This window comes from Scyliorhinus canicula, chromosome 9, assembly GCF_902713615.1.
Source record: "Scyliorhinus canicula chromosome 9, sScyCan1.1, whole genome shotgun sequence".
NCBI classification, from domain to species: domain Eukaryota; kingdom Metazoa; phylum Chordata; class Chondrichthyes; order Carcharhiniformes; family Scyliorhinidae; genus Scyliorhinus; species Scyliorhinus canicula.
Genome location: NC_052154.1, coordinates 173929075 through 173952876, shown reverse-complemented (window position 1 = coordinate 173952876; position 23802 = coordinate 173929075). Strand labels below are relative to the sequence as shown.

General features: G+C 46.3%; 1 protein-coding gene across 6 annotated transcripts in view; it reads left to right on the top strand.

The window, feature by feature from the left end:
• The window catches only part of LOC119971910 (MOB kinase activator 2), a 242493-nt gene that overhangs the window by 205766 nt on the left and 12925 nt on the right, over positions 1 to 23802 (top strand). For all 6 annotated transcript variants that reach the window (XM_038808223.1, XM_038808228.1, XM_038808225.1 and 3 more), the window contains one exon: positions 20883 to 21007. In XM_038808223.1, coding sequence (XP_038664151.1) covers positions 20883 to 21007 — 125 coding nt within the window. The remainder of the gene's footprint in view (positions 1 to 20882; positions 21008 to 23802) is intronic.

Sequence of the window (23802 nt, the reverse complement as noted above, 5' to 3'; positions counted from 1 at the left end):
TCTGCACGTCCTCCCTGTGTGTGCGTGGGTTTCCTCCGGGTGCTCCGGTTTCCTCCCACAGTCCAAAGATGTGCGGGTTAGGTGGATTGGCCATGCTAAATTGCCCGTAGTGTAAGGTTAATGGGGGGATTGTTGGGATACGGGTTACGTGGGTTTAAGTAGGGTGATCATTGCTCGGCACAACATCGAGGGCCGAAGGGCCTGTTCTGTGCTGTACTGTTCTATCTTAAAAAGGGGCCTCACGGTAGCATGATGGTTAGCATCAATGCTTCACAGCTCCAGGGTCCCAGGTTCGATTCCCGGCTGGGTCACTGTCTGTGTGGAGTCTGCACGTCCTCCCCGTGTGTGCGTGGGTTTCCTCCGGGTGCTCCGGTTTCCTCCCACAGTCCAAAGATGTGCGGGTTAGGTGGATTGGCCATGCTAAATTACCCGTAGTGTAAGGTTAATGGGGGATTGTTGGGTTACGGGTATACGGGTTACGTGGGTTTAAGTAGGGTGATCATTGCTCGGCACAACATTGAGGGCCGAAGGGCCTGTTCTGTGCTGTACTGTTCTATGTTCTATGTTCTATGTGGCTATTAATGTTAGATTTTTGTAAAGCAAGAAAAAAAAAAAATCATTTCCCGAGATTGTTGTGCAAGCTCTCGCCAAGCACACAGTATGAGGGAGAAATGGGCTAATTCTTTCTTTAATATGTTGAGTTCTGGGAAATTCATTCCATTCTCGCGTTGTCCAGCTGTAGATCTTAAATGTTATTTTCTGGAGCATTGAATAGATTATTCTCCTTGCTCTGAATCTACCCATTTTTCTAGATTTTCCACTGTTGCCCATTATACAGGTCGGGTGGATTGGCCTTTCTAAATTGTCCCTTAGTGTCCAACCGGTAGTTGGGGTTGTGAGGTTACAAGGATGGAGTGGGCCTAGATATGGTGCTCTTTCAGACGGCCGGTGACGACTCGATGGGCCGAACGGCCTCCTGCACTGTCGGGATTCTATTCTATTCTATATTTCATGGACAAGATGAGTTGAACCTGCAGGTCCTTTACTCCTTCCCATTAATTTTCTGAACACCCAACTTTTCATCCTGGCCTCGTACTGCTGAACGTTGTAAATGGTCACTTTTTAATATTCCAGTCCCATCCATTTCAAACCAGTCTTAGGCACATGAGGAAAAAAGTTCTCAACCGGTCGTTTGATAGTACAGTACTTGGATATTGCTGGAAGTAGAAACGAGTAGCCAAAGCTTGTCTTCTTGCACTCACCTGGACAAATGCAAGAATGCCAAATTTCAAACATATACAACAATGTAATAAACAATGGAAAGTGCCACTTGCATTACTACTGCACCGTAGCAGTGTGAACCAGCTTCCTTAACCTGTAGTTCAAATCTTTGAGATACTTTGCCTTTCCAGGGTAACTTTAGGTAGCCTGGGCATGTTTCCGGTCCCAAGTGGCAGCCCTTTGGCCCGTTTTCGAATTTGTGTGATACACAGCAAATAGTTTTGTTTTAATTTAAAGTGCCCAATTCATTTTTTTTTTCCAATTAAGGGGTAATTTAGCATGGACGATCTATCTAACCATCACATCTTTGGATTGAGACCCACGCAGACACTGGGAGAATGTGCAAACCCCACACGGTGCCAGGATCGAACCTGGGTCCTCGGTGCTGTGAGGCAGCAGTGCTAACTACTGTGCCATTGTGCCACCCACAGCAAATAGTTATCTGATCATTGTTTTATAGGATATCTTTGAGCTCTATTTCTGCATTGAACTTGCTTGGTGAGCAAATGACGAGGACAGCATTCCCATTTTTATCCCAATGCGACAGTCATAAATGGAGATTTTTATATATATATAGTATTATGTGACTGTTGCAGTAATGTTATTCAAAAAATTTGGGTTAATAATTCGGCAGCTGTGATGTTACTCATGGGAGAGGCTGGGTCCTTTGTTTTAGTTTTTCAGCTATTCCCCCTAATCTGTTATTTTTAGCTTCATTGTTAGGGTTCTGCTCTGGTTTCTGATGCCAGAAGATGTGTTTTTCAGACTTCCAAAAGCATCTCTCCCAAGGACTTAGTGAATAAATCGGTAAGCCACTGAGTGTTAACTTTATTAATGAGTGGCATTTGGGATTCTGCATATGTGAAAGTTTAGAAGTAGATGGGAAAGTAAGCTCAAAGACTTAATATTTTTGTAAGAACTGAGTAACTGTTAATTGAAAAGCTTTTTTTCTTGGCTATTAATGAGGTTAATCCTGTGTTCTTAATAAAGTTTGTTTCAATATAAAAGATCCTTAGTTGTCAGTGGGATCGCTCGTGCAAACAAAGTCTCCTTTTCTCACAGTTTACTAAAATTGCTGGGGTCTCGCCCGATTTCCTAATATAAATTGTGGCCTAGTCTCGGTACTGGAACAGTGGCCCCTTTTCAATGCCTCAGACTTTGTGACCCCAGAGTTAGTGTTGTAAATAGATGTTGAGCAATGGGGGTTAAAATTGCTGAAGTGAAGACTCGCCTATTTACAAGCTGTGTAGGAAGTAGCAATTGGCTTCAAAGAATACACCATTAAGCCACACCCACCAATAGGAAATTAATGCAAATGTCTAAAGCTTCTGCAGCTCAGTTTGGCAACCCTTGGGCTAGTGGCCTATTTACAAGATTGTTGATTAGGCCAATCTTAATGTGCTTTGTTCTGCACTAAAATTCACTTGTAAGATGGAGCAGTTTAACGTGCTTCCTTTCCTCAACGTGCTAGATGATAAATCTGCTAAAGGTTTCGCCACTTCTTTCCACTGCAACCCTACCTTCACCAGTCAGTACATGCATTGTGATTGATATAGCTCCAGGCAGTATAAGATTGACATTATCAGCAATCTTGTAAATAGAGACCTAGCCATTTGCTCACTATGCTTATTTGTGTAACTTCTTTTAGCCCTACACTTATTCATATTCTCCATTCCAACGTCGCTACCTTCTAGTCCGTGTACCCCCGCCACTGTACACCTTTTCCCCTCCACCCCTTTAGCCATACAGTAAGTCCCCGCTTTAAGTTGTCCTGTTTAACGTAATTTTGCTTTCTCCTTATTTATTCTTTAGGGCATGTATTCCTGATTTACGTTGTGATATTTATTTTTACATGTTTGCATTCTCGGTCAGCTGTTGAGGTGTTCTGATGTTGGAGCTGCCATACTGTCAACAGAGGCCAAGGATGCAGGGAGAAAGTGAGGTCCAAGTTCCAGGAATAGGAGGGCAGGCAGCTTGACCCAGAGGCATGTCCGGGCCAATCACTGCCCTTGGAGGAGTGCCCTGGTGGATTGGGATAGGCAGCTGCTGAAATATGAGTAACCCAAGTTGGGGTGGGGTAGTGAAGGGAGGAAATGACAACCCCCTCCCCTCAATCCCCCTTGTCTCCCGGGATAGGGTCTTGTCCCCCTAAATGCTGTCAGGAATGGTCTGGGCTCCGGGTCCACTTGCAGCTTAGGACTGGAAATTGGTGGGAGCCTTGGATTGCTCAGTCACTGCTCTGGGTTGTGCTAGGAGTGAGGATGAGGGTGTAAGGGGGTGGAGTCAGACGAGGGGGAAAGGAAAGAGACGGTGAGAAAGGAAAGCAAGCAATAAGTTGAACCAGGAGTGTGGTGAGTGAGATCTGGAAGCTATGTTCCTGGGCCTATTTGAGTGGTTTAGTGTTATCTAATTTGAATTTATATAGTATTAATAAATGGGTGGCACAGTGGTTAACACTGCTGCCTCACCGCACCAGGGAGCAGGGTTCAATTCCGGCCTAGGGGACTCTGAGTTTGCACATTCTTCCCGTGTCTGCATGAGTTTCCGTCAGGTGCTCCGGTTTCCTCACAAAGTCTAAAGATGTGCAGGTTAGGTAGATTGGCCATGTTAAGTTGCCTCTTAGTGTCCAGGGATGTGCGGGTAAAGTGGGGTCATAGGGTTACAGGGATAGGGCAGGAGCTGAGGAACAGAAATTCTGCAGTACTGCAGCACACTCCACAATGGTGAAAATGAAATGAAATGAAGTGCAGTGTATTTGAAGTATTCAAATATTATTTGAAAACATTATGTTCCGAGCTTTTGTGTTTTTTCTTTGCCCAGTGTAGTTTGGACCCAATAAATATTGCACAAAACACTTCTCTGCATCTAGTACATTTTATTTCCAACTGTATAATCAAAATGGCCATTTGTGCTGTTTATAATTGTACATATGTTTTCCTTGTAGAATTGTGCCTATTGAGCATTATAAATAAAATCCTACATGAAGAAGATTGGGTGAAAGAGTACGTTTTCATTCTGTCTTATAACATGGAGCAGTTTGTAAGTTGGTGTTTCTCGTGGATTGGCTAAAAAGTTAACAAAACTTGATGTATGTTATTTGAGATGACAATGGCCAACTAGAGGGTCATTGCCATGAACGTTACATGTCAATGTTACATGTTTGGTATTTTGCAGAGATTCTAATTGAATGAAAGCTTCCAAATCTTGAAGCCCTCATGTCTGCAGGCTTTGGTTGTCATGAATCATTCTTTTCTGTGAAGAGCTGCTGATAAGTTTATGCTCCAGACACTCTTGTATCTGCCTTGCGTAATTTTCCGTTTGTCTTCTGTGCAAACTTGATTGATCTCCACTCATCAGGAGTGGAGTTAGTCACATCTGTTCGAGAAACCGAATAACTGCCTGTCCGCAGAAAGATTTTAAAAAGTGTGTGTAGTTTTGCTAAACAGAGTCATCTAATTGGTATTAGTGACTACAGATAGAAATGGTTCCGTCGGAGAAGAATTCTAACCCACTTAAAATTGCAAGGGTTTTTAAATTCTCTCCTTTATTTTCTCCCTCTACCCTTGTCTTTTCCTTTACCCGCTACTCCATCTTGCGTGACAAGCTAGACAGATGACCAGTTCTTAAAGCTTTGCAGATATGACTATTCTTTACCTGCGGTAACAGTGCAGAGGTCTACTAGCTCAGATTTGTTCTCTGGGGAACTTCTTGAACTCTTACAGCTGTGACCTACAGCATGTTGAGGATTAAAGATAAACCTGGGTCCAAGAGAATCAAACCTTCATTGAAACATTGTTCCCTCTGTTTTGAAAAGTAGAGTTGTTCAGCTCGATTGCTTGCATGCTGAATCTAAATCCTTTTGATCAACTTTCAAATAATTAAATTGGCAAAAACACTAAATTAGGCCTATTGACAGAAGAAATCCAAGCAGGAGTAGACCATCGCCCCTATTCAGTTTGATCCTTGATCCATTCCCATACCCCTTGATTTCCTGCGTATCCAAAAATCTGCCAATCTCGGTGTGCTTTTTCCCAAGAAGGATTTGGTTGGTACACTTGTGTGACTGCAAGATGTAGATAGTGTATGAGGTTATGATGCTATTGGGCACCTTTTAATGTTAGCAGGAATTCTCCACATTTTACCATTCTGGATCACCAGTGACTACTTATTGTCAGCTTGAAAATGACCAACTATAAGGCATTGTTTAGGAGGGAGCTTTCAATATTGTCATAGAATCATGGAATTCAGAGTGAATTTCCAGAAGGAGGTCATTTGAGTCTGCACCGGCCCTTGGAAAGAGCACCCTCCACCCTATCCCCGTAATCCAGTAACCCCAACTAACCATTTTGGACACTAAGGGAAATTTAGCATGGCCAATTCACCTAACCTGCACATCTTTGGACTGTGGGAGGAAACCGAAGCAGCCGGAGGAAACCCACGCAGACACGGGAAGAACGTGCAGACTCCCCACAGACAGTGAGCCAAGCCGGGTATCGAACCTGGGACCCAGGAAATATGAAGCAACTGTGCTAACCACTGTGCTACAGTACTGCCCTCAGTCCTGTCTTGAGCATCAACAACTTAGCATTGTGTGACCCAAGGTGCTTTGTGGGGATGTTATAGAACAAAGTATGTCACCGAGCCACATAATGAAGTCTTGGGTCAGATGACCAAAAGCTTGGTCAAAGAGCTAGATTTTAGAAGTGTCTTAATGGAGAAATGTGATGTAGAGAGGATATTTCAGAGCTTGGTGCCTAAGAAACTAAAGGCATGGCCACTAATGCAACAGTTACGATTGGGAAGCTATACTTTAAAAAAATATATATATAGCATTTATCATTTTTCTGACAGTAAATTGAAAAAGAACGGTTATCTGCCAACACCAATAGACTTGAACGTTGGTGATCCCATTAGACTTCCACATTTTTAAACCTGTTGTCTGAATGCCATAGAAGCAAATTGTCCCTGATCTGCAGCTTTCATGTAGATTTTAGTATATTGTATATGTAAGTGCTGACAAATTCATGCCAATGAGTGCAGATATGGTAACCACCTGGCACAGCAATGTCTCATGAACAGCGAAACAAATGACCAGATGCTCAGTCTTAATAATGTTGATTATGAGATGAATGTTAGCCAGGAATGGAGAGACCACACCAACCCACCCCCAGCCACACATGTTGAAATAGTTCTGTGGGGTTTCTTTTTCACATCCTCTGGAGAAGCCAGACACCTCCGTTCAACATCTCATTTAAAATATAGCACCTCTGTGTGCTCTCCAACTACTGCAGTCAAGTATCAGAATTTACTGTGCATTTGTCTTGAGTTTGTATCAGACTAATGTGTCTTCAGTGTTCACATTGTGATAAAAATGCAAGACTTTACAGTGTTGGGGCTTGAATCCATGACCTTCTGATTGAGTGTTAACACAGAACCAAAACTAGTACTTTATTGTAGGGTTTTAAAAAAACACGAAGCTGACTCTTGTGACTGAAGGTTACTTTGTAACCTCATTGAAGATTTGCGAGCAGCACAATAGTGAGGTGCTGGAGCAAATTTGTACGTAGTTTGGCAGATTAATATTTGGCAGGCTAAAGCGGATTACATCACCATGTTCCTATGACATGTACCTTTGTTCTAAAACGCCTGATACATTTATTTGTGTCGTCTGCATCTGTTTACTGAGGTTTCTCCAGAATCTTTGCCAAATATGGGGCAATTTTACATGGTTGGCTTTCACAAGACCAGCTGTGTGTTTCCTATGGCCCTTCTATGGTTAAAGTATGTTTGTATAAGTGTTCTGTGAATTGCATTGTGAAGCCTCCTTTTTAGGTCTTGTCGTTTGTTGCTAACTTACTATGTTGCTATCCAGAAATGCCAGACTTCTTCCTATTAGCCATGCCTTTCCTTTCATAAAGTGGTGCCTATTATAATAATTGAAAAGAACCCAAAGTAGGAGTTCAGTATGTAGAAGCTATAAAATTGCTTTCATGACTAAAAGTGTACAGGTAAAAGATATCTTTCCATTTTCATTTCTATTGTAGGAAAAATCAAATTTCCTTCCTTCAATATTTTCAAATGATTTGGCTGGGAGTAGTATTTGATTATAAGTAATTGGTGCTTTTTGCAAACTCCTTTTCTGCTTGCAACTTATTCAGTAAAATTAAATCAGATAGAGATCTTACTATGTTCAAATTGAACAAATCTTGTTCAGAGTGGACATTGGTGTGGCAATTATAACAGTTTCCACATGTAGCATAGAAAATTTGTTGAATTGTTAAATTCTTTAAGTCGTGCCTGTCCCTGAGCTGCAATTTGAATAAATTAAAAAATATCCGGTTCAGGTGGCATCTCTCACACGTACTAAAGAACCATAAACTTTGCATGTTTCAGACCGAGGGTAATAGTTACCAACACCATTAATTTGATAAATTTTGCATTCTGAAAATACCCAAGTGTTTCTTACACACAGTTAGGAATAAAAGTATGTACTGGACACAGTACATGATAAAGCTTAGAGGCACAGAGGTACATGGGTGAAGCTGGGAGGAACAATAGGAAGGATTTTACAGTGGTTTTAGAAGCAGTGAAGGGGAGATGGCAAGATGAAAAAACTTAGTAGAATGGAAAACGATATGGATTGGGACTTCGGCAGTAGAATAAAAGTGGTGATCGTAGAGGCAGTGGCATTGCAGAGGTGGAAGAAAAAAAGCAGTTTCGTTATTGGAGCGGATTACCTGGATTTTCTTGACACTTGAGATAGCAGCGGGGTGGTTTGAATTAAAGGTGGAGTCACATAGGCTAGCCTCCGCATTCTCAACTTTCTCTCTATTTTCACAATCCACAGCAACTGAGTTTTGATTGAATAGCTATGAGTTTCTGGTTTGAACCTGCTGTACCCTGTGGCTAAATATTTTCCTGACGATGGTTGCAAGCCAGCTCTTGCAAAATACATTCTTCTGTGGGTAAAGGAATGGCTTGGGAATTAAACTGGGTGGAGAAGTGCAATTAACATGCAGATTCTTTTCTGGGTAAAATGTATTTTTTCTAAATCTCATGCGATACCTGTCCTCATAACCACAGATGATGTGTACTTTCAGTCCTATTAATATTCAAATGAGTAATATTCATTAAGTCTGGAAAATGCAAGTAATATCTTGTATGAGAGCACTTCACTCCACCCTGTTTACTCGAATTATTGTTCTACTCGAATTATTGTTCAAATAATGACTTAAGAATGTTTGGGTTTCCCTCTGCTGTCTGTTTAACACTATAAGATCAGCATATCGTTTTAAAGGCATTTGTGCATTGAGTGGCACCTCTAGCTGACTTAGGGGAAAAAGTCAAGGTCTGGAGGGTTCAACTCAATTACACCTTAGCACACCATTGGTGGTAGGTGTGCTGTGTTGCTGTTCCAAAGGGACATTAACAGAAAGTGCCCAAAATTTAGTTTTAAACACTAAATGTCCTTGTGTGAAGGATTTGAAATATGTGCACGTTGGTAGTTTTAAGATCAGATTGAGTGTCTTTTTTTTTAAAAAAAATATTTTTATTCTCCTTTTCCACATTTTCTCCCAAATTTACACCCAACAATAATCAATAACAATAATCCTATCCTCCCACCAAACCCCAAACATTAGCCCCCATGTTAACATAAACAAATGACAAAAAGGAATCCGGAATCACCCATAGTTACCATTAACACATACATATTGATTAATGTGATCCAATTCTCGAAAGTGCATAATGAATAACGCCCATGAATTGTAGAACCCCTCCATCCTTCCCCTCAGTTCAATTTTGACCTTTTCAAGCATCAAGAATTCCAGCAGGTCCCCCCGCCACGCCAGGGCACAGGGTGGAGAGGTTGATCTCCACCGTAACAGGAACCGTCTTTGGGCGATCAACGAGGTGAAGGCTACCACATGTGCATCCGCACACGTTTCTAACAACGGCTGGTCCGAAACCCCAAATATGGCCTCCCGAGGGCCCGTGTCCAGTTTCCCGTGCATCACTTTAGAGATTACCCTAAAACCTTCCAGTAATCCTCCAGCTTTGGACAGGACCAAGACATATGAACGTGGTTTGCCCCCCCCCCCCCCCCCTCCCCCCCCCCCCCCCCCCACCCCCGGCAACGCTCACGCACATCTTCTACCCCTCAAAGATTCAGCTCACCCTCTCCCTTGTAAGCTGTGCTTTATACACCACCTTCAGCTGTATCAGCAGATTGAGTGTCTTTAAGCCATGCACTATAAATATTTCACTCAATAGCACTGATTCAACCTCCAGCTATGTAGTGCAAACCAACTCCTTTATAAGGATTTTAGATATGCAGCAAGGCAAATCGACAATGTTAGACATTAACTTGGCCTAAGGAAAGCAGCTGTGGGGCAGCACAGTAGTGCAGTGGGTAGCACTGCTGCCTCACCACACCGAGGTCCCGGGTTCGATCCCGGCTCTGGGTCATTGTCCATGTGGAGTTTGCACATTCTCCCCGTGTTTGCGTGGGTTTCGCCCCATAACCCAAAGATGTGCAGAGTAGGTGGATTGGCCCCACTAAATTGCCCTTAATTGGAAAAAAAAAATTAATCGAGTACTCTTAAAAAAAATTTTTAAAAACGGAAAGCAGTTGTGGTTGAATCATAGAACCATAGAATTTACAGTGCAGAAGGAGGCTATTCGGCCCATCGAGTCTGCACCGGCCCTTGGAAAGAGCACCCCACTAAAGCCCACACCTCCACCCGATCCCCATAAACCAGTAACCCCACCTAACCTTTTTGGACGCTAAGGGCAATTTAGCATGGCCAATCCACCTAACCTGCACATCTTTGGGCTGTGGGAGGAAACCGGAGCACCCGGAGGAAACCCACGCAGACACGGGGAGAATGTACAGACTCCGCACAGACAGTGATCCAAGTAGGAATCGAACTTGGGACTCTGGAGCTGTGAAGCAACAGGGCTAACCGATGTGCTCCCGTGCAGCCCTTGAGAATCCATTGATTGATTGTTGCTTGCACTGAACTGTGCATACCTTTATTTTGCTGTGACCATATGACATAGGAGCAGAAGTAGGCCACTCGGCCCATTGAATCTGCTTTGCCATTCAATGAGATCAATACCCGTCTGATATGATAATCCTCAACTCCCCTTTCCCCCCTTATCCCATTAACCCTTTATTCCCTTGCTGATTAAAAATCAGCCTTGAACATAACAACCCAGCCTCTACTGCCCTCTGCGGTTAGAATTCTACAGATTCAAGACCCTCAGAGAAAACATTCCTCCTCTTAGTCTGAGATTATGCCCTTTGGTCCTCTACTCTCCGACAGAGGGAAACAGTCTCTCAGCATCTACCATGTCAAGTGCCCTGAGAATCCTACGTGACCCAAATAAGATCGCCTTTCACTCTTATAAACTCCAATGAGTACAGGCCCAACCTACTCAACCCTCCTCATAAGAAAATTCTTCCATACCCGGGATCAACCTACTGAACCTTCTCTGGACTGTCTTCAATGCAAGTATATATTTCCTTAGATAAGGGAACCAAAACTGTTTACAGTATTCCAGGTGTGATCAAACTAGTGCTTTGTATAGCTTTAGCAAGACCTGGTTATTTTTAAACTCCATTCTCTTTGAAATAAAGGCCAACATTCTATTTGCCTTCCACGTTACCTGCTGAACTTGCAATCTAACTTTTAGTGATTTCGGCATGAGGACCCCCAAATTTCTCTGCTGCAACTTTCTGCAGTCTTTCACAACTTAAATAATATTCAGCTCTTTCTACCAAAGTGCGTAACTTCATGTTTTCCTACATTATACCCCATCTGCCCACTCACCTAACCTGTCTATGTTCCTCTAGATTCTGTCATTCTCATCATTTACCTTCCCACCTATTTTTGTGTGGTAATAGTGCATTCACTTCCCTTATCCAAGTCATTAATATATAGTGTGAATAATTGTGGCCCCAGCACTGATCCATGTGGCACTCCCCACTAATTACAGGTTGCCATTCTGAAAATGCCCCTCTTATCCCAATTCTCCTGTCAGTTGGCCAATCTTGTATCCATGCTAACATACTACCCTTATTTAGTAGCCTTTTGTACAGTAACTTATCAAATGGATTTTGGAAATCCAAGTATATTATATCCACTGGTTCTCCTTTATCTATCCTGCTCGTTATCAACTCAAGCATGATTTCCTCTTCACAAAGCCATGCTGACTCTGCTTGATTGCATTATGACTTCTAAATGCTCTGCTATTAATTGACTCTTCCAAAGGACGGATGTTAAGCTAACTGAATGAGGGCGGTTGTTTTCAATCCTTTGGGCCTTATCCAGATTTAAGGATTTTTGGATGATTGCTACCAGTGCATCCACTATCACTATAGCTACTTATTTTAATACCATGGTTGTAGCCCATCAAATCTGAAGGGCATATTGGCCTTTAGGCTCATTAGTTTCCCTAGTACTTTTCTCCAGTGATTAGTTATTGTATTTACTTCTCATCCCCCCCCCCCCCCCCCACACACACACACACACACACACACACACGACTGCCTCTTGATTGCTGTCCATTTTTATATCACATACTAGGTTACCCTCATAGTTTATCTGCTCCCTTTTTATATTTTTGGTCATCTTTTGTTGGTTTTAAAACTTTACCAATCCTCTGGCTTACTGCTCATCTTTGCCATGTTTTATGTTTTTTCTTTCAGTTTAACACTATCTTAAACTTTCTTTGGTTAACCATGATTCATTTATCATCTTCCTCACTGGGATGTATCTGTTGTAAGTCCTGATTATTTTCATAAACGTCTGCATTGCTAGTCAACAGTCTTTTCTGCTAAACTCCTTTCCCAGTCTACTCTAGTCAACTAATTCCTGTGTAAGTTCCCTTATTTAAGTTTAGCACAATTGTTTCTGTCCCAAGTTTCTCACTCTTAACTGAATGCTATTTCAACCATGTTATGGTCACTGTTCCAAAGGGGATCTTTTACTCTTAAGATTGCTTATTAAACCTGCCTTAATACGCAATCCCAGATCCAAAATAGCTGGATCTCTGGTTGGATCTACAAGATATTTTTCTAGGAAACTGTCCTGAATGCACTCTTATGAATTCCTCTTCGTGACTCCCTCTGCCAATTTGATTTTCCCAATCCACATGTAGATTAAAGGTCACCCATGATTAATGTACTGCCCATTTTACATGCCCTCATCATCTCTGATTTATTCTTTAATCTGCAGTATAGCTACTGTTGGGGGAGCCCTGCAGACTAGTCGCACCAGTATCGTCTTCCCCTTGTTAATTCTCGCCTCTACCCATATGGATTCCCCATCTTCCAATCCAAGATCTTTTCTTACTCTCATACTTATTCCATCTCATGCTAACAAAGATATTTCACCATCCTTTCCTGCCTGTCTGCACTTATGAAAAGTCATATATTCCTGAATATTTAGTTCCTGGCTTTGATCTCCTTGTAACCATGTTTCTGTAATAGCTGAAAGATCATACCCATTAACCTCAATTTGTGGCATAAATTAATTCATTTTATGCTGAATGCACAGTGCTTTTAAATAAAGAACCATTAATTTGGCATTTGGCTTTTTACAACCCCCCACCAACCCTATCTGCTCTTTTTCTTTGTTTCACGCTCCTGTCATACTGTCAGAATCTGTTAATAATAAATACTGTCAATCTTATTCACAATCAAAAGTAATTTGTTCATTAAGCAAAAATAATTTTGTTAATGTAGTCAAAACATATTAATGCCTTAATGCTGCCAATGATATTTCTTATGGGAATGAATGTTTGCATATCGCAGAATTTCCGTTTGTGCAGTTGATTATTGCAAAATTAGCTCAATAATTTCCTTGTTTTAAATTTTTTTATTAAACTTAGAATTTTTACAGTGTACAAGAAATTGATGAAACTGTGATAATTTACACGTTGCACGTATTCGTGCCCCCCCTCCCCCTTTGTTCTGTCTCAGGCCCTTTCTTTCTCTGTATCTGGTTTGTTTGGTGTTTGTTTCCTCCTTCTTATGGCTTTGTGATGGGCCCTCTGATCTGATCCCCGTTTTGGTCTCTCCCTGGCCTCCCCTTTGTTTCTTTGGGTCTCTTCTCTCTTCCCCCCGCCCTGTTGTCACACCTCCCCAGTTTCTGTCTGCTTTCTGTGGCACTGGTGGCTTCCATACATCCTGGAGCAGGCTGTGGGTGGCCCTCTTGCTTTGTGAAAGCCATCTTCCGACCCTTGGATTGCGTACTTGATCTTCCCCAGATGAGAAAATTCCAAAGGTCTGCCAGCCAGTCTGCAGCTGTGGATAGTGCTGCTGATCGCCAGCCAAGCAGGATTCTCCGGCGGGTGATTAGGGAAGCAAAAGCAAGAGCGTCAGCCCATCGTCCCCATATGATATTCTGGCTGGTCCGATACCCTAAAGATTGCCACTCTTGGGCACAGCTCCACCCTCACCCCCACAACCGTGGATATTTCCTCAAAGAAGGTTGTCCAGAACCTGACAAGTCTGGGGCATGCCCAGAACATGTGGGTGTGGTTGGCCTGTCCTCCTTGGCACCGTTCACATTTGTCGTCCTCTGGGACGAACTTGCTCATTTGGATTCTTGTCAGGTGTGCTCTGTACACCACTTTAAACTGCATGAAGCTTAACCTTGCACAGTAAAAGGTGGAATTGGCCCTGCTCAGTGCTTCACGCCACCCTACCTCCGTCCCTAACTCTTGCTCCCATTTCTCCCTTGTTCCATCCAGTGGGTAGTGTGTCCTTTCTAAGAGTCGTCCGTATATGTCCCCATAGTTGCCCTTTACCAGACTGTCCACGTCTCCTCCAACATTCTGTGTCACGGGGCCCTAGGGGCCCTAGGGTACCTTGCCACCTCCTTGCGGAAAAAGTTTTTGATTTGCAAATGCCAGAGTTCCTGTCTGTTCGGGAATTCCAGTCTCGCCATCAGCTCTTCTCGGGTTGCAAGTCTGTCCCCTGTGTAGAAGTCGCTAATCGCTAGTGTCCCCCGTTGTGTCTCCACCTATTAAAGGTGGCGTCTAGCACGGCTAGTGGAAACCTGTGGTTCCTCCGGATGGGAGCCATGGTGGACACCTCGGTTAGACCGAAGTGCTGTCTCATCTGGTTCCAGCTACTGCCACTGGACTGGTTGAGTTTTTGCCGGCAGGAATGGGAATGCTGTCGTGGTGAGTGCTCAGAGGGTCGTTCCTGTGCAGGAGGACCCTTGCTCCTTCCATGTTTGGATCTTTCATCCATCCGCTCACTCTCTTGGCTGTGGCTGCCCAGTGGTAGTATTGCAAGTCCAGGTGGGCCAGGCCTCCCATGCTGCTTCTCCTTTGCAGTGTTGGTTTAGGGATTCTTGGGTCCTCTCTCTTATCTTCTTTCTCTATCTCACTCACTCACTCATTCACTTCTCCCCACCCCCTCACGCACAACCCCCCACCCCCTCACGCACACCCCCCACCCCCACTCTCACATCCCCTCACACACAACCCCCCACCCCCTCACACACACACACACACACACCCCCACCCCCTCACACACCCCCCCACCACCTCTCGCAACCCCCCCCACCCCCTCACACACACCCACCCACCCCCTCACACACACCTCCCCACCCCCTCACACACCCCCTCACACACACCCCACCCCCTCACACACACCTCCCCACCCCCTCACACACACCTCCCCACCCCCTCACACACCCCCTCACACACCCCCCCCCACCCCCTCACACACACCCCCCCCACCCCCCCTCACACACACCCCCCCCACCCCCCTCACACACACCCCCCTCACACACACCCCCCTCACACACACCCCCCTCACACACACCCCCCTCACACACACCCCCCCTCACACACACCCCCCTCACACACATCCCCCCTCACACACATCCCCCCTCACACACATCCCCCCTCACACACACCCCCCCTCACACACACACCCCCCCCACACACACACACCCCCCTCACACACCCCTCACACACACCCCCTCACACACACCCCCTCACACACACCCCCCTCACACACACCCCCCTCACACACACCCCCCCTCACACACACCCCCCTCACACACACCCCCCCTCACACACACCCCCCCTCACACACCACCCCCCTCACACACACCCCCCTCACACACACCCCCCCTCACACACACCCCCCCTCACACACACCCCCCCTCACACACACCCCCCCTCACACACACACCCCCTCACACACACCCCCCCCTCACACACCCCCCCTCACACACACCCCCCTCACACACACCCCCCCTCACACACACCCCCCTCACACACACCACCCCTCACACACACCCCCCCTCACACAACACCCCCCTCACACACACCCCCCCTCACACACACACCCCCTCACACACACCCCCCCTCACACACACCCCCCCCCCTCACACACCCCCCCTCACACACCCCCCCTCACACACCCCCCCCTCACACACACCCCCCCCTCACACACACCCCCCCCTCACACACACCCCCCCTCACACACACCCCCCTCACACACACCCCCCTCACACACACCCCCCCTCACACACACCCCCCTCACACACCCCCCCTCACACCCCCCCTCACACCCCCCCTCACACCCCCCTCACACACACCCCCCCTCACACACACCCCCCCCTCACACACACCCCCCCCTCACACACACCCCCCCCTCACACACACCCCCCCTCACACACACCCCCCCTCACACACACCCCCCTCACACACACCCCCCTCACACACACCCCTCACACACACCCCCCTCACACACACACCCCCTCACACACACCCCCCTCACACACACCCCCCTCACACACATCCCCCTCACACACACACCCCCCCTCACACACACCCCCCTCACACACACCCCCCTCATACACACACCCCCCTCATACACACACCCCCCTCATACACACACCCCCCTCACACACACCCCCCCTCTCACACACCCCCCCTCACACACACCCCCCCTCACACACACCCCCCCTCACACACCCCCCCTCACACACCCCCCCCTCTCACACACCCCCCCCCCCTCACACACACCCCCCTCACACACACCCACCCCCCTCACACACACCCACCCCCCTCACACACACCCACCCCCTCACACACACCCACCCCCTCACACACACCCACCCCCTCACACACACCCACCCCCTCACACACACCCACCCCCTCACACACACCCACCCCCTCACACACACCCACCCCCTCACACACACCCCCCCTCACACACCCCCCTCACACCCCCCCCTCACACCCCCCCCCTCACACACCCCCCCCCTCACACACACCCCCCTCACACACACCCCCCTCACACACACCCCCCCTCACACACACCCCCCCTCACACACCCCCCTCACACACACCCCCCTCACACACACCCCCCTCACACACACACCCCCCTCACACACACCCCCCCTCACACACACCCCCCCCTCACACACCCCCCCCTCACACACCCCCCCCTCACACACATCCCCTCACACACATCCCCCTCACACACACACCCCCTCACACACACCCCCCCCCCCCCTCACACACACCCCCCCCCTCACACACACCCCCCCCTCACACACACCCCCCTCACACACACACACACCCTCACACACACACACCCTCACAAACACACGCCCACACACACACACCCTCACACACAAACACCCTCACACACACACACCCTCACACACACACCCTCACACACACACCCCCTCACACACACCCCCTCACACACACACGCCCCCTCACACACACGCCCCCTCACACACCCTCACACACACACACCCTCACACACACACCCCCTCACACACACACACACCCTCACACACACACGCCCACACACACACGCCCACACACACACGCCCGCACACACACGCCCACACACACACGCCCACACACACCCCCCCCCCCAGACCCACACCCCCACACACACACCCGCATACACAACCCCCCCCACACACATGCCCACACAAACACGCTCACACACACACCCACAAACACACCCCCTCACACACACCCCCTCACATACACCCCCTCACACACCCTCCCCAGACCCCCCCCACACACACACACACATACACACATACACACATACACACACACACACTCACACACTCACACACTCACACACTCACACACTCACACACACCCTCACAAATACACGCCCACACACACATCCTCACACACACACACCCTCACACACACACCCCCTCACACACACACGCCCACATACACTCACACACACACCCCCTCACACATACCCCCTCACACACACACACCCCCTCACACATACACGCCCACACACACACCCTCACACACACACACCCTCACAAATACACGCCCACACACACACCCTCACACGCACACACACCCTCACACACACACACCCTCACACACACACACCCTCACACACACACCCCCTCACACACACACCCCCACATACACTCACACACACACCCCCTCACACACACCCCCTCACACACACACACCCTCACATACACGCCCACACACACACCCTCACAAATACACGCCCACACACACACCCTCACACACACACCCTCACACACACACACCCTCACACACACACACCCTCACACACACACACCCTCACACACACACCCTCACACACACACACCCTCACACACACACCCTCACACACACACACCCTCACAAATACACGCCCACACACACCCTCACAATACACGCCCACACACACACCCTCACACACACACCCTCACACACACACCCTCACACACACACACCCTCACACACACACACCCTCACACACACGCACCCTCACACACACACCCTCACACACACACCCTCACACACACACACCCTCACACACACACCCTCACACACACACCCTCACACACACACCCTCACACACACACACCCTCACACACACACGCCCACACACACACGCCCACACACACACCCTCACACACACCCCCCCACACCCACACCCCCACACACACACCCGCATACACACCCCCCCCACACACACACGCCCACACACACACGCCCACACACACACGCCCACACACACACCCCCTCACACACACCCCCTCACATACACCCCCTCACATACACCCCCTCACACACCCTCCCCAGACCCCCCCCCCACACACACACACACACACACACACACACACCCTCACACACACACACCCCCTCACACACACACACACCCCCTCACACACACACACACACACCCTCACACACACACACACACACCCTCACACACACACACACACCCCCTCACACACACACACACACCCCCTCACACACACACACACACCCCCTCACACACACATACTCACACTCACTCACGCACACACCCTCTCTCTCTGCAGGATGAGTTGGCAGCGTCCTTCACTTCCACCAGTTGATTGCTCACATTCAAATTGGGATTTATTCTGTACTGCGGGCACACATGCCCACCAGAAGCTGCTTAGGAACCGCACTTCATTCCTAACAAACCGACCCATCATCCAGAGGAAATAAAGGACTAAAATCCTGCTCCTTCTTTCATCAAACTCACTTTGGTCTGCCGAGCCCAACGCAGGATCCTCTCCCCATCCTGCAACTTGGCATTTATCACCCCAGCCTTGGGCTTCAGTTGGAATGACCTGTGGGCCCTGTCGATCTCCAGTGATTTGGGGAAGCTGTCCCTTCCAACCAAGTTGCCCAGCATCTGAGCCGCATGGTCAGTCGGGTCTCTGCTCTCGATCCCCTCTGGCAGGTCCACTATTGGAATATTCTGTCGCCTGGACAGTTCTCCTGATCCTCGACCTTCCTCTTCAGGCTCCCTTGGGTCACCACCAATTATTTTATCTGTTGCTCTGGTCGGTCGATGCCCTTTCGGGTTTTTGGATTATTGGATTATTGTTCCCTGAGCCTCCAGCTGCTTCATCGAGTGCCATCTGCATGGCGACCAGCACCTCCGCCACACTGACCGCCACCTGGATCTCCATTTTTATCTTTTCCTTCATCGTGGTCAACTCCTTGGTTAGGAATATCTTTCATCCCCCTCCAGTTTAGGGGGATGGGGAGCCAGTTGTCCGGGTCGTCAGTCTCCCCCTCTCGGGGGTGGTAGGGAGCACTTGCCTCATGGGTCCGCTGGTTCGCTAGCTTGCTGCTCTTGCCCTTTCCCACTGCTTCTGGCTTCCCTGTGGCCTCATGAGCTACTGCTTGCTGACATATTGCGCCTCTTCTTTACCTTTTTTTTAAGGAGTTGAATAAGCCTGAATTTTCGGGTTAAATTCAGCCAAAAGTGTTCTGGAGGAGAGCCACCTAATCAGCACATCCCCCATCACTGGAAGTCTCTTTTGCCCCCCCCCCATTTTCGTGTTATTGTTAACAAAAGCATAAAACATTTTAAATTTCAATGTACTTTCAACAAATAATCTCTACATAGTTTTTAAATGTGGAACTGTGTAGCTAACCTTGTTCTTCATGCTTTAATTACAAAAGTCAAAATTAGGTTATTTTGTAATGTATAGAATCTTATCACCTCTTTGGGATGATCCAAATTAACTTCACCATTGAATTACTGACAAATGAGACATGGTTTTGCATGCTAGCAACCACATATATTCATACATGGGGCCTGTCCTTTGCCGACAGAGGAAGCATGTTCACACAATGTGTCTTTTTCAATAAAACAAAAGCTTGGGGGAATAGCCATTCCCAGGTTAATTCCCCATGGCAATGCCTTGACCAATCAGTTGACTTGCCTGGTTTGAATTTGAACAAAAGCTTGGCAGTTAACTGTTCCCTACTGTATTCTCTATGGCAATGTCTCTACCAATCAGAGGCCACTTGCCAAACAATCAGCACACACTTCTCATGCAGTTTAAGTTATCCCCTTTTATGTTATTATTTCTTGTGAGCTGTGCTGATGTGTGCAAGATTAAAAGCTTCAATAGCTTGTCTCTTTGCTTTTCAACAGTAATCAAGTTCTGTACTCCCAAACAACTGTTGAATCAGTTTGTATGCGTAGTGGCTAATGTAGGCAAATGCAGCAATAAATTTGCATACAGAATATCTCACCAACAACAAAGCCATGAGTGGCCAGTTGATTTGATTTTGGTGGCGGTGGTGGAATGTGTGGTGACCAGGACGTGCAAACTCCCTGCTTTTTCAATAATACCACAGGATTTCTTTACACCAAGCTGAGCATGCAGAAAGGAATTGATGTCATTAATGTCTTATGCTTCTGACAGTTCAGTACTGCATGGGGATTTAACCCATGATTGCCTGACTCCTAGGTCAGAACGCTACGAACGAAGTCAAGAAGTGAAAGATAATTATTGGCTAATCATGATATTTTAAATGTGTTTGGAGTCTTTGACACGAGTTGGTAAATTATTAAACTTGGGTTAATAAAAACAGTAAAAGTCTTGGTTTCAAAAAGTGTACCTTCATCTCTGTTGAAATGAATGATTGTTAATTAAAGGAGTGGAAGAGGATAGAGTATTTGTTATTGGGTGCTGCACGTAAGTTGGAAATTGCTCTCTCGCTCAAAGATTTATCTGTTACAATCATTGCCTCTGGTAAGTTGAACTTTGTCTTTTTGTCATCAGGCAATATTACTGGTACGATGAAAGGGGAAAGAAAATCAAGTGCACAGCCCCACAGTATGTGGACTTTGTAATGACTTCTGTACAGAAATTTGTGACAGATGAAGATATTTTTCCAACAAAATATGGTAGGTTTCCATTGTTTTGAGCAGCAGAACCATCACTGTGTGGATTACTCATTTCAACTGAACATTTTTATTTGTCGTGTTTAATTATGTACCGCAAACCTGTGTAATTTTTGATTGACCTCTGGGTTTGGAAGAGAATGGTTCAGAGACTGCTTTTTCATTACTGTCCTCCATTCGCTATTTTGAAGTTTGGTTCAGTGAATGTCAGACCGAAATCTGACGTGGAAAAACTGATCCTTTGTTGAGCTTTGGTCTTTAACCACTGGTACTGTTTGGTAACTCCTCTAATTTTGGCCAATCCGCTTCCATGCCAACATGTGAAATTAGTTCTATATTTAGATTGTTGCTGTTTAATTTCCTTATTATGTAACAGACCGTAACATCATCACCAAATCGTGGTGTTTAAATTGCAGTCTTAAATGTCTAGCACGACCCAAACTGTCGGTTGAAACTAGAGAGCTGCAAGCTACAGTTGAAAGCCAGTGTTGAAACAGCTGCACTTAAAATCCAGGAAAGACATCGCTTACTGCACGATAATTTATCAGCTCCAGTTTTCAGCAAGTTCACTTTAATAACTTCAGACGCAAAGGATTTCCACAAAACCTTTCCAGAGTAACAATGGCAATAGTTTAAAGCCGTATTACATTTTCTACACGCCACTTTCATATCCGGTTGTTGGCACTGGAATAGATTGAATTAAGTGTAAATTGTTACAAAGAATAAGGCAGGGATCCCCAAACCATGGGTTCTGACCACCGGTGGGGTCGTACATAAGAACCAGGAGCAGGAGTAGGCAATTCAACCCTTCGAGCCAACTCCGCCATTCAGTACGATCATGGCTGATCTCTCCTCTGCCTCAACTCCACTTTTCTGCCTGTTCTCCATAACCCTTCGACCCATTACTTCTGTATATCTCCTCCTTAAACTTACACAATATCTCAGCATTCTGCTGCACGCTGGGTAGTGAAATCCACAGATTCACGATTCTTTTGAGAGAAGTGGTTTCTCCTCATCTTAGTTTTAAAACTATGACCACTGTTCCAGATTGCCCCATCCGCTCTATGTCTACTTTACCTCAATTAGATCTCCTCTCATTCTTCTAAACTTGAGAGTTTAGGCCTAACTATTCACATCTTGTCAACCAGAAAAAGACCCATTTATTCTGACTCTCTGCCTTCTGCCTGTTAGCCAGTCTTCTAACCAAGCTAGTAAATTACCCCATATCCCATGGGATCTTTCTTGCATTATGTATTAACCTTTGTGCAGCATTTTATCGACTCATTCTGGAAGTCCAGATATATTACATCTACAGGATTCCCATTATCCACTTAACTTGTTAGGGCAGCACGGTAGCATGGTGGTTAGCATAAATGCTTCACAGCTCCAGGGTCCCAGGTTCGATTCCCGGCTGGGTCACTGTCTCTGTGGAGTCTGCACGTCCTCCCAGTGTGTGCGTGGGTTTCCTCCGGGTGCTCCGGTTTCCTCCCACAGTCCAAAGATGTGCGGGTTAGGTGGATTGGCTATGCTAAATTGCCTGTAGTGTCCTAAAAAGTAAGGTTAAGGGGGGGGGTTGTTGGGTTATGGGTATAGGGTGGATACCTGGGTTTGAGTAGGGTCATCATTGCTCGGCACAACATCGAGGGCCGAAGGGCCTGTTCTGTGCTGTACTGTTCTATGTTCTATCTTCGAAGAACTCTAAGCAAATTAGTCAAGCAGGATTTACTCTTCATGAAACCATGCTGACTCTGATAGATTGCGATTTGACTTTCTAAATGTCCTGTTAGACTTTCTTAAGCATGGATTCTAACCATTTCCCAATGATAGATGTTAAAATAACCGTTTCCTACTTTCTGCCTCCCTCCCTTTTTGAATAAGGGTCTTGCATAGTGTTTTTCCAATCCACTGGAACCTTTCCAGCATCCAGGGGATTTGGGAATATTATAACCAATGGATCCACTGTCTCTGTAGCCACTTTCTTTAAGACCCTAGGATGTAGGCCATCAGGACCTGGGGACTTGTCTGCCTTCAATGCTAACAGTTTTAGTACATTTCTAATATTGATAATTGTTCCAAGTTCCTCCCTTTCTATTACCTCTTCATTACCTGTTACTATTGGAATGGTACTAGTGTCCTCCACTGTGAAAACTGAGGCAGAATATTGATTTAGCATCTCTGCTATTTCTGTGTTCTCCATTAACTCCCTGGCTTCATCTGCCAAGAGACCAGCATTCCATTTAGCTACTCTCTTACCTTTTATATACTTACGAAAGCATTTGCTATCCTTTTTCATAACTTGCACTCATTTTCTTTCATAATTTACCTTTGCTATTTTAATTTTTTTAATAGCCCTTTGTTGATCTTTAAAATTTGCAATCTTCCAGCCGACCACTGGCCTTTGTTGTTACCTTTAATTTCCTTGCTTAGGCATGAATGTATTTTCCCCCTCTTACGATTTTTCTTCCTCTCTGGAATATATTTTATTTGGGAGGAATTGAAAATTTCCTTAAAGAACTGCTGCTGCTCATACATTGTCCTACCTTTTAGTCTTCCTGCCCAGTCCACTAGGGCCAAATCTGTCCTCGTGCCGCAATAATTACCTTTGTCTAACTCCAGAACTAGCGTGGGACTCCAGTTTCTCACCCTCAAACTGAATTGGAAATTCTATCATGCTATGATCACACTTCCCTCGAAGATCCTTAACTATGATCACTTTTTCCTAGAAGATCCTTAACTGTGAGGTCATTAATTAATCCCTCCACATTGTGTAATACCAAATCCAGGATAGCCTGCTCCCT